General features: G+C 44.3%; 1 protein-coding gene across 2 annotated transcripts; it reads right to left on the bottom strand.

Annotated features, from left to right (window-relative positions):
- Positions 1-38: 38 nt before the first annotated feature.
- On the bottom strand, positions 39-12,313 carry sav1 (salvador family WW domain containing protein 1). 2 transcript variants are annotated; one of them, XM_061796087.1, is made up of 5 exons: positions 12,074-12,306; positions 11,202-11,675; positions 4,688-4,958; positions 3,967-4,125; positions 39-1,710 (listed from the first exon to the last, which is right to left on the bottom strand). In XM_061796087.1, exons 1-5 carry the CDS (start codon positions 12,165-12,167, stop codon positions 1,503-1,505), a joined length of 1,206 nt encoding a protein of 401 aa, XP_061652071.1. In that variant the 5' UTR covers positions 12,168-12,306; the 3' UTR covers positions 39-1,502. The 2 variants fall into 2 exon arrangements, with proteins under 2 accessions (XP_061652071.1, XP_061652072.1); XM_061796088.1 differs by having other exon boundaries at positions 1,682-1,793; positions 12,074-12,313.
- Positions 12,314-13,106: the final 793 nt, after the last annotated feature.

Raw genomic sequence — 13,106 nt, forward strand, 5'->3', positions numbered from 1 at the left:
CTCGGGATGCGAGCGCGAAAACAACAGCAGCAGCACGGTAGAAAGCAGACTTGAGGTTTTATTACACCAGGTTGTACATAACCTGCAGCTTGACTCCGTTTGGACTCCACCTCGTTGTTATTGTAGTGTATTTTGTGGCAAAACGCACAAAATGGAGACCGTTCTGAGTTACAAACATCCTTTCGACACGTTCACAAACTGCTAGTGCGTTCTCTAGTGGGTGTATCAGGAAACTGTACGAAAAGTTAAGCCTTGTTATTACGAGCGGTGACCCACCTGGGTCACCACAATGTAAAACCATCACAAGCCAATACTAAGGTCAGTTCAAACTATTGATCGTCTTTTGACACAATAATCGATGAGACGTTATCAAAATTGAAGTAAAAGATTTGATTTTTGGCCTGATTTGAGCTCTCTCGTAATGTTACTAACGCGTATAGTTTCAACGCAAGCTAAAACATATTGGATTCATGGTGATGAAGCCAATGTACTGGTCCAGCTCTCAATAAATTAGAATAAATGTTAAATAATTTCAGTAGTTTGATTCAAAAAGTGGAAACTCAATTATATAGATTAAGAAAATGGGTCAATTCACACCTAATTTCTATAATTCCTTGAGATGGTGAATTTGGGGTTTTTGTGAGCTTAAAGCAACAATCACCAAAATTATGAAAATAAATATAATCATGAAATATTTCCCCCTGTGTGTAGTGAACCTTTTGAGTTTCACTTTTTTTGAATTGAACTGCTGAAATAAAGCTTTACACTATATTCTAATTTATTGAAACTACTTTTCCATTAACTACTAATTACAGCTCGTTTCCTTTTCGTACAAAATCCTACTAAATCCCCATAGGAACGGGCGGAACCTGCATACACATTTTTAGATATAATAATAATATATTAAAATATGATATTTCAAAATTTCCTGCTGGTAGCAAAGTGTCCTGTTCAACCAGCAACATATGGCTTTGAGACATTTCGGAATATCGTAAAAATAATAATAATAAAAAAAAAAGATAACAGGCTTAACAGAGTCTTGATAAAAGACAAAAAATAACTTCTTTTTAAAGTCTTTTACATGAAAGTGTTTCCAAAAGTTCCAGTAGCTTATCTTTCCGAGGTGATGCTTATCTTTAATTAAATAAAGATGCGTTCCTTATCGACACTTAAATATCGCCCGTGTTTTGGTGGATTGTCTTTATAAAATGTTTTAAACTGCACAAAGGGCCAAGAATCCGAAGAAGCTGCCCGTCTTCCTCCACGTCGGCGTTTTGGTTCACCGTTTAAAAAGGCACAACATTGTTTTGCCAGTCCTGCCACATCATAGCTTCTTCATCGGAGTGTTTCCAGAAGTGTATTTATATAAAAAAAAACAACAACATATATATATATATATATATATATATATATATATATATATTTTCTATATAGTTGATATATTTTGATGAAAAAGCAAAGGCACACAGGGCGGAGAGGGGCATGGGGGTGGCGCGTTTTGGTCACATGAAGCTGTTGCCGGGGGGCTGCTGGGCGTACCACTGCTGCCGCTGTTTGCGCGCCTCCACTTCGGAGAGCAGCGCCTGGCGGTACGCCTCGTACGACTTGACGATGTGCTCCAGCTCCTTCATGAAGAGCAGCTTCAGCATGCCCTGGTACGTGTCCAGGTCAGCCAGCTGGAAGAGCTCCCACTTCAAGATGTGGTCGTACCTGGCGGGAGAGCTCGGTTCACGTGTGGCGTAGTGCGAGCGCGCCGGAGGACGTCCATTGTGTCGACATCTACTGACTAGCATCTACACTGGTCAAGGTTATAGAAATTATTGCAAATATAGTGACCCCCCCCGCATACTCAAGTTTCGGCATTCACCAATTTGCAGATTTTGATTTTTTGCAACCGATCCTCTGTTATTCGCTGAACAACTTGTCAATTCAATGTTTTTGTGCTCAAGCCAATGCGATAAAAGTATTTCTTTGGCACCATCTATTTGAATCTCGGTGGTGGTGTTGTTAGGTTTAATTCATTGATGGTTTGAGAGTTTTGTTGGAGATTTTTGTGCAAACTAAAAGTGAGTTTGGTTTTGCTTATCACCCGACAAACTATTATTAGGTGGTGTGGTCTACTTAGCCATGACAATTTGCCTGTATAACCGAACGTTTATTAATGTAGTTAAATAGTACAATGTGAGTTTAATGACTTAATACCGTTTGTGTAAAGAGCAAAGGCGCATTTGTTTGCCCATGTCACATGAGTTTGTGCTAGGATGTTATGCTGGCTAATACTATTGATAAGCCTCATCTGATGGTGGTTTGTTTCTGTTGAATAATTCAACTACTGAATAGACGTTTATGTAACATGGGTTAATAAATGTGTACATTCTAGATAGATGGTGTTGATGCTTTATGATCCTCCGTTTGAAGTGCTTTGCCGCCATCTTGTGGAAACTATATGCAATTACAAACCCCTTTTAAGGGGGCGCGTCAACAGTCAACACAGATTTCCGCTATTGACAGCAGGGCTCGGTCCCTATCCTCCGCGAATAACAGGGGTTCACTGTACAAGTTCAGGACCGACTATAAAAATAGCACCAAAAGCGTTGACCTCCAGCAAGACACAAACAACAATGCTTGATTGTGGAACCTCCAATGTTGAACGCAAAGACAAATGTCGTGACTGTGCCTCATTTCATGGACACTCCTGGACTAGAAATAAGGGGAAATATGCAAAAGTGACTTTTTAATTGCTTGTATACTTGTTTGGCAATACTCATCCACATCCAGCCCGTCGAGCATTGACATTATCAAGAGTCCTGTATTATTTGTTATATTAATTAGCTGTTTTTACCAACAAGTGGTTAATTGAAATGTACACTAGTCACAAAAAGTTCAGGATATTGGGACTTTGGGTGAAATTCCAGGATGAACCTCAAATGCACTATAATCTCTACAGTTTAACTTAATTTGACTTTCTCTCAACCTTTGAATGTCCAACTATCAACGTTTCAGTACTTTTTGCACTGCTTGCTGAGGGGCAGAATTCACAGCAGATGTTTGCGCCATGACAATTTGTCCACTTCTAAGCCTTTCTGTGACTCTTCCAGTCTCTCCGCATCTTTGTTGCAACCTGCTGATGACACTCGAGACACTTTAAGCAATTGTCACTGACGTCGCTCCGCTTCGAATGATCAAAGTGAGGGCAAACCACAATGGCTGAGTCAATGACACCTGTCTAAGGCGGACAGGCCAATAAATGCAAGCTTTACAGTGACGCCTGTTCCATGATTGTTTATTTTTGTTCGGCTTTAAACTCCACACTGCAATGTTTAATATTGCAAAAATGTGCTTGTAAGAACACGGCCCCATCTGCAGTTAAGTAAATGAACTGCCCCTGGTTACTAGATTTGTTCCAGGCAATGTTTTAACATTCTAAACCGTCATCCAAGTATAAGAAAAAATAACTGCTAAAACCAAATAAAGGTACTCTCACCTTTTTACCATCAATAATCAACTTGTACTGATCGCCATATCCTCTCAGAGAAAACACAAAACACATTTTCATCCTTAAGATTATGATTTGCGAGATTAACAGAAGTCTCATGTGACCTGATGATGAAGGACGGTTTGAAATCAAAACTTTAGTTTGACTTGACAACATTGTAGTTGAACTACAAAACGTGACACTTCTTGGGAGTGTTCGACGTTGGAGGTTTGGCTGGTTTTGCAAGAGAATGGCACCAAAGAAATAAAAGAAAAAGTAAAAATAATAATAAAAAAATTAAAAAACACTTGTAAATTTTTTCTTAAAATGTCGGTTGCTGTTGTTAATGTTCCACTCCAGCGCTTGTAAATAGTGGTAATGCGAGGTGGGGAAAAAAAACAAAAACAACCTAGCTTTGTTACCAACTGTGATTAATGTGTACGGTCATTTTAAGTCGATGGAACGGTTCCTGTGTAAAGGTAAATACTCACTTGAGGGGGGCACGGGCATAAACCTGCAGCCAATTGGGGATCTCGGCGGTGTGGTACGGGTTGGCCGGCACCAGCACCGGCTGGTTCCTCTCGGCGGGCTGCGGCTGATAGGTAATAGGTGGCGGCGGCAGAGGCGGTGGCTGGTCGTAGCGGGGCACGCTACAAGAACATGGATCAAATTTAAGATGTTTTAGGAAAATATATCAAATTCTTTGAAAAGAAATGTCTGTGACATTTTTAAGACCTTACAATGACAGATTTAAAAGTTAAGTGTCATTCTGAAGGCCTTCATTTTAGAAAACCTAATTTCAGGCCCACAAACACACTCAAAGACCTCCGCCAAGGCCAGGCAGTCAGTGTGCACTTGTTCTCAAGGGATCGAACCGATCGCAACTGGACTGGTCTGGTTGTCTTAGAAGATATTTCGCTTCTCATCTGAGCAAACTTCATCAGTTCATACAGCAAGGTTTAGTTAGGACTGATTAGCCTTAGGACTCAATAGCTAGTCCTAGTCCCAAATAGCGGGGGTCCACAGTACAGTATAATGCTGTACAGTGCTTATTAAAATAGGATGTTTATTTTTTGGGTGGGGGGGAGCTGGAACAGATTAATGGCATTTACATTAATTGTAATGGGGAAAGTTACTTTGAAATATGAGTGTTTTGAGTTCTGAATATGGAGATGGAACAAATTAAACTCTTAAGTCAAAGTAGCACTGTACCTGGGAGCGCAAGGGTGCCGATACTGCGCCCTCTTGTTGATGTGGTCCACGTAATAGACGCCAAACTCGGCCGACTCCACTTTCTCCCAGCCCGGCGGGAGCCCCTCGCGCTCCAGCGGGTGGCTCCAGTGCGTGGTGTTGGTGTTGTGGTCGATGTAGTACTTCCTGCCACGAATGGTCCAGTCCACGGTCCAGCCGGTGGGGAGGGGCAGGTCCTCTGCTGTCAGGCTGGAGAGGTTCCCCAGCGACTTGGCCTGGATTCGACCTATGCCTGCGGGGAGGATGACAAATATTTCTCTCAGCAAAATGAGCAAACATTGACTGATTGAGGAGAGCTAGAGCGTGAGAGTAAAAGAGATTTTTGGGAGGGTTAAAAATCAAAATCAAAATTGGGAATGACAAGGAATAGAGGCACAATTTGTTCCTACTTATTGAACGTGAACTGAACGTGAAACCAAGGTACCCACAAATTCATTGTTCGATTCTTGGCATACTGTTAATAAATAAATAAATAAATAAACAAACAAATAAAAATAGTTTCAGAAACGAGACTAGAACAGCTGAACTTTATTTGGGGTTAAATAGCGGCACCGGCACATTAAATGCTGGCAGGTATGTGCTTACTCACATTTGCAACAAGTGTGAATGTGATAATTAATTCTGAACACACACGTGCGCACACACACACAGTCATAATCATCATCAGTCATTTTCCGATGGAAAAAGATTTCATTTTTCTCAATTGCGTTGTACAGGTTACAGGTCACATGAATGGTGGAAAAAAAGTTTTGAACGGATTTATTTGATCACTCAAACTTGACATTGGAGCAGGGGTGTGAAGACTTTTTATAATCACTGTATTAGTTTATTTCAAATATTGTGAAGCCTTTCCATCCTCTTTGCTTGGGGACATTAAAATTTAGACTGTTCTTGCTTGACGGCATGATTCAATGAATGTTACAGGAAACGTGGGCGTGTTGTTACATGTGTGCGACCTGGAGCTTGAACAATAAAAACCCCTGAAGCAGACGTATTCATTGTGTGCGAATTATCTCAAGCAGACAGCTGTGCGACACACAATCGCACCCCCTGAAAAGAGTGTTTGGGAGTCAAAATGGCGTTTAAAGTGAATCTGATACATTTTACAAGGCGGTGACAGTAAGTAGAGAGACAGACAGAGAGAGAGGGGTCACTGGAAGTTGGTGAGTGAAGAAGAGGAATGCGAGACCAGACCACAGAAATGTACTCCGCCTCCTCCGCAACAGACTCACCATCATCATCATCATCGTAGTGTGGGCCATTTCCTGCACTTTAGAAGTCCAAGTCCAAAGTAAATGTTTAGTTTTTTGGTACAGTGCGCCCTCGCTTTTAGGGACCTGTCGCAAATAGTAGAGAGCCCTCCCTAATTTTTTTCTTGTAATTGCCTACAGGAATGGTTTAAACCCTTACAAATGCACCAAAAGTGCGAGGACGCTGGCGTTTAGGTCATTGCTTCACAATCCGTACAAATACCAATTGCTTCTGTGCTGTTAGTCATTTTATTACGTTAAATACACATAAAGAAGTGACGATCTTTAGCTGGTCACTTACTGTACCTTAAATTGAGCAGCAAGCAGCTGATCACCTGTGAACTTCCACCACTGCCAATAGTGATCCAGACCTTTCTCTGCATCATCTTGAGAAGTTTCTCCCCCTGCTTTCTCCAATGGAGCTGCACCTGGCTTTCAGACCTCTAAGGATCTCTCATTGCGCTCCTGTTCGCTATCAGCCGGTGGCCAATGCTAGATACTCCTCTGCTAACATGGCCCTTAGAAAGAGCGGGGTGACTATTTTTTTATGTTCTACAGAAAAATGTGTTGTGTTCGCAAATGACAATCTGCTAAGTGACGAGGGGTTCACTGCACTAGTAGTCAGATCTGTTCAGTGCAAATGATCCTGGACATCCCAAGCAGGGTCTTCTTACAGTCCCCTGATAAATTACCGAACTACAAAATATAGACAATAGTTATCAAGGTCTGAAATCGGCCTCCAAATGTTCCCAGTTCTTACTCCATGATCAAAAAAACAAAACAAAAACAAACCCTCCGCATTCACATCAATGGCTTTTAACACATTCACTGCCATTGACGGCTTTAGAAGTCAAAATATCCATGTTAATTGGGAAGGCTGGCGGTGAATGAGTTAAATCTGTCCATGTGAACGTACTTAGAGACTGTAAAGTCCAAGACGGAGCAACAGGTGTGATTAAAACCTATAACCCCAGCAATGCATTTGCAAGCTTCAGACGTGGTGTCAGAGACTGGACAAAGAACATTCACTTACTGTTGCTATAGTTGGGTTCAGCGTGAAAGGCAAATGCAGACATTTTTTTCCCCCACCTTATCTGAAAATCATTTTCCCCCCCCTTCTGGGATTAGCTTTATTTCTCCTGACACCAAACAAGATTTGCAAACAATTTTTGCAACTTGCCACCTTAAATATATTTCTTGCCTTTGCCCTGAAAATAAGGTTTGTGTGGAGAAGGCGGCCAATAGCAAAACACAGAAATGTGCTGATGTGTACGTAACCTGAATGCCTTAAGAAGTGCACACAATCACATGTTTGTCATCTTCAGTAAGATAAAGAGCTCAAACACACAAGATGAAGCAAAGCGCGCTGTGTGGCTTCCCGAGAAGCCTCCGCCTGCATTCCTCTCACGCCTAATTAAGCGTGACGTGCGCCGGGAACCAGCGGCGCGGATGTGAAAAGACTTGATCATGCGGCCGGGGTCTATCTTTAAACACGGCCGCGCCAATTCACGCGCCACCTGTAGGGCCGCGGAAAACTGCCCAACGACCCATTTTGCGTCAATGCCGTTTAGACAGAAGAAAATTCCGTTTAAAGAGAGTTTTAAAGGGGCTACACAAAACACAGTGTGTAAGGGGATAGTGGGAAGGCGAAAGCATGATTTCAATGAACCTCAATACTTCCACGTTCCACTTATCATATTACAGCCTTATTCCATAATAAAAAATAAAAAAATTCCCCACCAAATTCTACTCTTAATACCTCATAATGACAATGTTGAAAAACGTTTTGGGAGTTTTTTTTTTTTTTTATTTCTTTAGTTTCTGCAGCTTAATCGGTAAATTTAATTGGACATGAATTTGGGAAGACACACTGTCCCACGGTTGACAGTGCATGTCAGACCACAAACCAAGCATCAAGTCAACAAAATTGTCTGCAGACCTCCAAGACAGGATGTTAAGAGGTGCTGCAATAGACAAAACTGATTTTGAAATTAATTTTGGAATAAAATTGTAAAAAGGGAAGCACTCTGAATAATTACACGATGGACCCTTTAGGCCCGTCGCAAACCTAGCTATACGGCCGGAACTGTACATCCATCCATTTTCTGAGCCGCTTCTCCTCACTAGGGTCGCGGGCGTGCTGGAGCCTATCCCAGCTGTCATCGGGCAGGAGGCGGGGTATACCCTGAACTGGTTGCCAGCCAATCGCAGGGCACATACAAACAAACAACCATTTGCACTCACAGTCACACCTACGGGTAATTTAGAGTCTCCAATAAATGCATACTTTTGGGATGTGGGAGGAAACCGGAGTGCCTGGAGAAAACCCACGCAGGCACGGGGAGAACATGCAAACTCCACACAGGCGGGGCCGGGGATTGAACCCAGGTCATCAGAACTGTCAGGCTGACGCTCTAACCAGTCGTCCACCGTGCCGCCTCGGAACGGTACAATCGTCCAAAATAATTACAGTCCACGAATCACACCCACACACCTGGCAATTGACCTTCGCACAAAAACCTACTCGCTGCAAGGTAAAAACTGCAATCCCAGCGTTCTTATCAGAAAGCAACATTTTGAGGCACCACATTCAGTTGTGCTCATTAGTGTATATACCCTAGCAGAATTTGTGAAATATTTGGAACTTTGAGGGAAAATATAACTAATGACTGAACAAATTATGTTCTTCATTTCTATGTTTAGTTTTATGATGCGCTTAAGAGGCCAAAGTTCACCATGGATCTGAAATAAAGCACTGAAATTATGAAAAATAAGGGCCGCATTAAGCTGCAGGTGGGCACGTCCGCTGAAGGCGCTGGAGACAGCCCTTCACCTGTCAATCAAATTTGCTCGCTTGTACACTGTGTGCTCGAGTGTCTGTAGTCAACTACTGGCTGAATAATGTGCCACTGTGGTTATGGTTAATAAACAGTTAACTTTCCCATGTTTCTTATGTGGGGAGACCCACACACAACAACTCCAAGCGAGGCGCTGATGTTTTGGACCACCCCGCCGTGGTCAAACGAACTCCTTAGCTCGCACTGGTGAGTGGCCCTCTGCCACTCCACAAGTGTATAAGTGGCTAACAAGTACTACCCTAGCCGCTAGTAGCAGGCCACTTCGCAGTGGAGCCATCTAAATCGCTGTCGCCTAGATCCTCAACCCGCACACGGGTCACCACAACAGAGACACTAGACCAAATAACAAAACACTTCAGGGAAGATGCAGTTTTCGGGTTGTGGGCATAGCTTAATGGCTACCTGCACGATGTAGTGATGCTAGAAAAGGCTAAGGTATTATCACTAAGTAATTCGAATTTCCGGCGAACAGTCCAAGACGGCGCTCGTTACTTATATTGTGGAGGAGGGCCAACTCATGCGGTTCCCCGTTTTTTGGTCCTCAGTCGGAAAAGGGTGGCGTGCCCTCTCCAGGTCGGAGATGAGATCCTGCCCCAAGTAGAGGAGTTCAAGTATCTTGGGGTCTTGTTCACGAGTGAGGGAAGAATGGAACGGGAAATCGACAGGCGGATCGGTGCAGCGTCTGCAGTGATGTGGACTTTGTATCAGTCCATTGTGGTAAAGAAGGAGGTAAGCCGAAAGGCGAAGCTCTCTATTTACCTACCCTCACCAATGGTCACGAGCTGTGTGTCGTGACAGAAAGAACAAGATCCCGGAGACAAGCAGCCGAAATTAGTTTCCTCCGAAGGGTGTCCGGGCTCTCCCTTAGAGACGGGGTGAGAAGCTCGGTCATCCGGGAGGATCTCAGAGTAGAGCCGCTGCTCCTCCGCATCGAGATGAGCCAGCTGAAATGGCTGGGGCATCTGATTCGGATGCCTCCCAGACGCCTCCCCGGTGAGGTGTTCCGGGCACATCCCACCGAGAGGAGTCCCTGGGGACGATCCAGGAAACGCTGGAGAGACTACGTCTTTCAGCTGGCCTGGGAACGCCTCGGGATCCCCTCGGAAGAGCTGGAGGAAGTGGCTGGGGAGAGGGAAGTCTGGGCGTCCCTGCTAAAGCTACTGCGTCCGCGACCCGACCTCGGATAAGCGGTAGAAAATGGATGGATGGATGAATATTTTTATGAAATGCCTTAAAGTTATACTTATATTTTCCATTGAAAATGAAAACATGTTAAGCTTGATCACTCATGTTTTCTTTAATGGATGGTGTACATCTTAAAAATTCTGCCAGTGTATGTAAACATACGAGCACAACTGCATGTTTTTTTTTACTGAACCACGAACAATGACGGAGATTGCCATATACAACGAGACAAAAGAGACGTAACTGGAGACAAAGGAAAAAGTGTGTATATTTGAGAAGCTGATGGCAACAATCGATCACCTCAATAACTGATTGCACTGGTGAATTTTTCTGCCAGAGACTCACCATGCTTCGCTTAGGTGCCAAAGGTACATATGAAATTGTAAACATAGTTAAATATTATTCATTCATTTTCCGTACCGGTCATCCTCACTGGGGTCACGGGCCTGCTGGAGCCTATCCCAGCTGACTCTGGGCAAGAGGCGGAGTACACCCTGAACTGCTCGCCAGCCAATCGCAGGGCACATAAATCCACACAGGCACGGGAATAACATGCAAACTCCACACAGGCGAGGCTGCATTTGAACCCGGGTCCTGAGAACTGTGAGGCAGATGTGCTTACCAGTTGTTCACCGCGCTATTAAATATTATTGTAAAACTAATATATTGCACAATGCCGACAGTTCTGTTGTGTTTGGCCGCGGGAATTGTCTGAAACGCTTTACATAAAAAAAGCTTAATGTCGCTTAATGTCTTTGCACAATGGTCATTGCACCGGACTATTGCTATATTAGTCATTCAAACTGCTCTAAGTGCTAGAGGACTCTGCATCTTTTTGCACAATTGTCCCAAAAAAAAATAGAAAAAAAAAAATAAAATTGTACCTGCATTACCAGATAACTAGCAACCCTTTATTGCTCAGTGACAGTTTTTCTCAATGTCTTTATGTCTCAAACGTGTTCTCTGTCAATTGACTGTCTGTTGTCGTACTAGAGCGGGTCCAACTATCGGAGACAAATTCTTTGTGTGTTTTTTTTGGCATACTTAGCAAATAAAGATGATTCTGATTAGACTGTCCCCGACCGCGTCGTTCGGTGTACAGTGGCCCTTAAACAGAGGCAGCCTCCTGCCTCCGATACTACCTGCGGAGGTGGAAAATAACAAAACACAGTTGGTGTTTACCTGAGGGGGGTCTGCTGGGTGTGGGGGGGGTGTGTTGCCGCTGCAGTCTTTGGAAGTTGTGTTCTCCGTGCTCATAGTAGCGGTAGTCGTCCGGGAAGCGTTCAGTCATCCTCCGGGGCTGGCGTCCGTCATAATAGGAAGCCTCCTGGGGGTGGTAGTAGTATCTTCCGGCGTCCCCGTTCTCCGACACGGGGCCGCCGTCCGTCAAGAAGGACTGCAGCGAGCCGGCGTACTCGTGCGGCAGCTCGCCCAGGCTGCGCGGCAGGTACGGCGGCGCGGACAAGCGATGGCTCTCGCGGCGGGCCGCCTCATGCGGCGGAAGCGGCACAGGGGCGCGCAGGAAGCTCTTGCTGCGGGACACAGTTGGCTCCCGGCCGGGGGCCGCCGGGTAGGCGGAAGGCACCATGTCGGGCATCGGCACGTCGGCGCGGCGGGGGATGGTGGGGCCATGGCGGATGAACGAGGGCATAAGATCTGGAGGTAGAAAAATGGGACGAAATGAAATAAATGCGACATAAGGAACAAAATGGGACACAATAGGGGACATTACGGGTCAAACTAAAACATTATGTGACAACAGATTATGATGGCCATTATCACACGACCTGAATTTTAGCTATAAATACTGACGACAATAGTATCGGAGAACTTTTGTGTTAACGCTCGGGTGCCAGGACAGCAGCTGGCTTGTTTAAAAGTGCGCTTAAACGTGGCCTAAGTTCAACACAATTTGACAAAAAAGGTGTGCCTAAATGTGCCCACGTCCTCTCTGTGACTTGCGGGGTTGTTATTAAGGTGCAAACGGCAGGAATTGTACTACATCATCGCTAGCAGGCTAGGCTAGGCTAACTATCCAGCAGCCTGTTGCTTACTTCTGAGGAGCGGCGACGTCTCCTTCTTCACATACTTCCCGTGGACCTCGGCCGGCTTCGACGACTCGCTTTTACTCTTCTTTCGCGAGAGCATAATAACTCCAGTGTGAGGGTGGGGGTGGGGGAGAGGACGTCAACAACGCGGCGCTGTCAAGCCCTCCGCTCGGCGGCCGCCCCGCTCTCCTCGTCGCCAAGCGCGGAGAGAGAGAGCATTTTGTACGGGGGAGGAGCGTTAGCATAGCCGATGCTAAGTAAAAAGCAGAGCTGGCTGTCGGTTGTTTTTTTGTTTTTTTTTGTGCGCATGCGCAAACGCGTGCGGCATGCGCACACGTAGTTATTAAGGAATTTCACCCATGGGCCCCAAATACATTACCAATACAATAACAACAACGGGTTGATGAAATGACGGTTTGAAAACGAACTTGCTAAAATTTAATTTTCTGAAAGTCTTCGGTCAAAAGTTAAATACATGAATTTTATTTATTTATGCAAATATGATACATGTAAACACGAACAAAGCCTAAACATAAGAAATTGTCATCTTTGGTGGTTCTTGAAGACATTGTAGACATTTAAAGTTCCCCGGGTTGTTGCGGAAATTGACGTGTTAAGTGTGCTACTGCGAGGCGCCATACCAAACCCCCCATTGACAAATGGATTTTAAGGTCCCATATTTTGACTATTTAGACGTCCGTGACTAACATGGCCTTAATATGTGTCAATTTAATAAATAAATTATAAAAAAAAAAACAGCTCGGCTTTGTCCAGAAAACACCCCTCTGACAGCTACTTCTGTTTGACCCAGTTTTGTAGCCGATTTTTCCATATTTGGCTAAGACCGCCCCCTTTCCTCTGATTGGTTGTCTCCATGTAGAAGACACACTTGTGAGAGAGCACACGTTTGTTATGTTGACAACATTGGCTCAGGAGTGGAGGGGAAAGCAGAGGTCTTCACGAGTGACTAGATAAGCTCAAGAAATTCAACTCACCTGATTTTGGGCCTCTCGGCAGAAAAACGTCTAGAACTCAGGAA

The sequence above is a fragment of the Phyllopteryx taeniolatus genome, chromosome 13 (genome assembly GCF_024500385.1).
Source record: "Phyllopteryx taeniolatus isolate TA_2022b chromosome 13, UOR_Ptae_1.2, whole genome shotgun sequence".
Classification (NCBI taxonomy): Eukaryota; Metazoa; Chordata; class Actinopteri; order Syngnathiformes; family Syngnathidae; genus Phyllopteryx; species Phyllopteryx taeniolatus.

What these genes read in the sequence shown, in the direction of transcription:
- sav1 (XM_061796087.1), bottom strand. Translation starts at nt 12,167, where the DNA reads ATGCTCTCGCGAAAGAAGAGTAAAAGCGAGTCGTCGAAGCCGGCCGAG. An exon ending in GACGTCGCCGCTCCTCAGAA is followed by an intron (nt 11,676 to 12,073) that starts GTAAGCAACAGG and finishes TTCTACCTCCAG; the next exon opens with ATCTTATGCCCTCGTTCATC. An exon ending in ACCCAGCAGACCCCCCTCAG is followed by an intron (nt 4,959 to 11,201) that starts GTAAACACCAAC and finishes TCCTCCCCGCAG; the next exon opens with GCATAGGTCGAATCCAGGCC.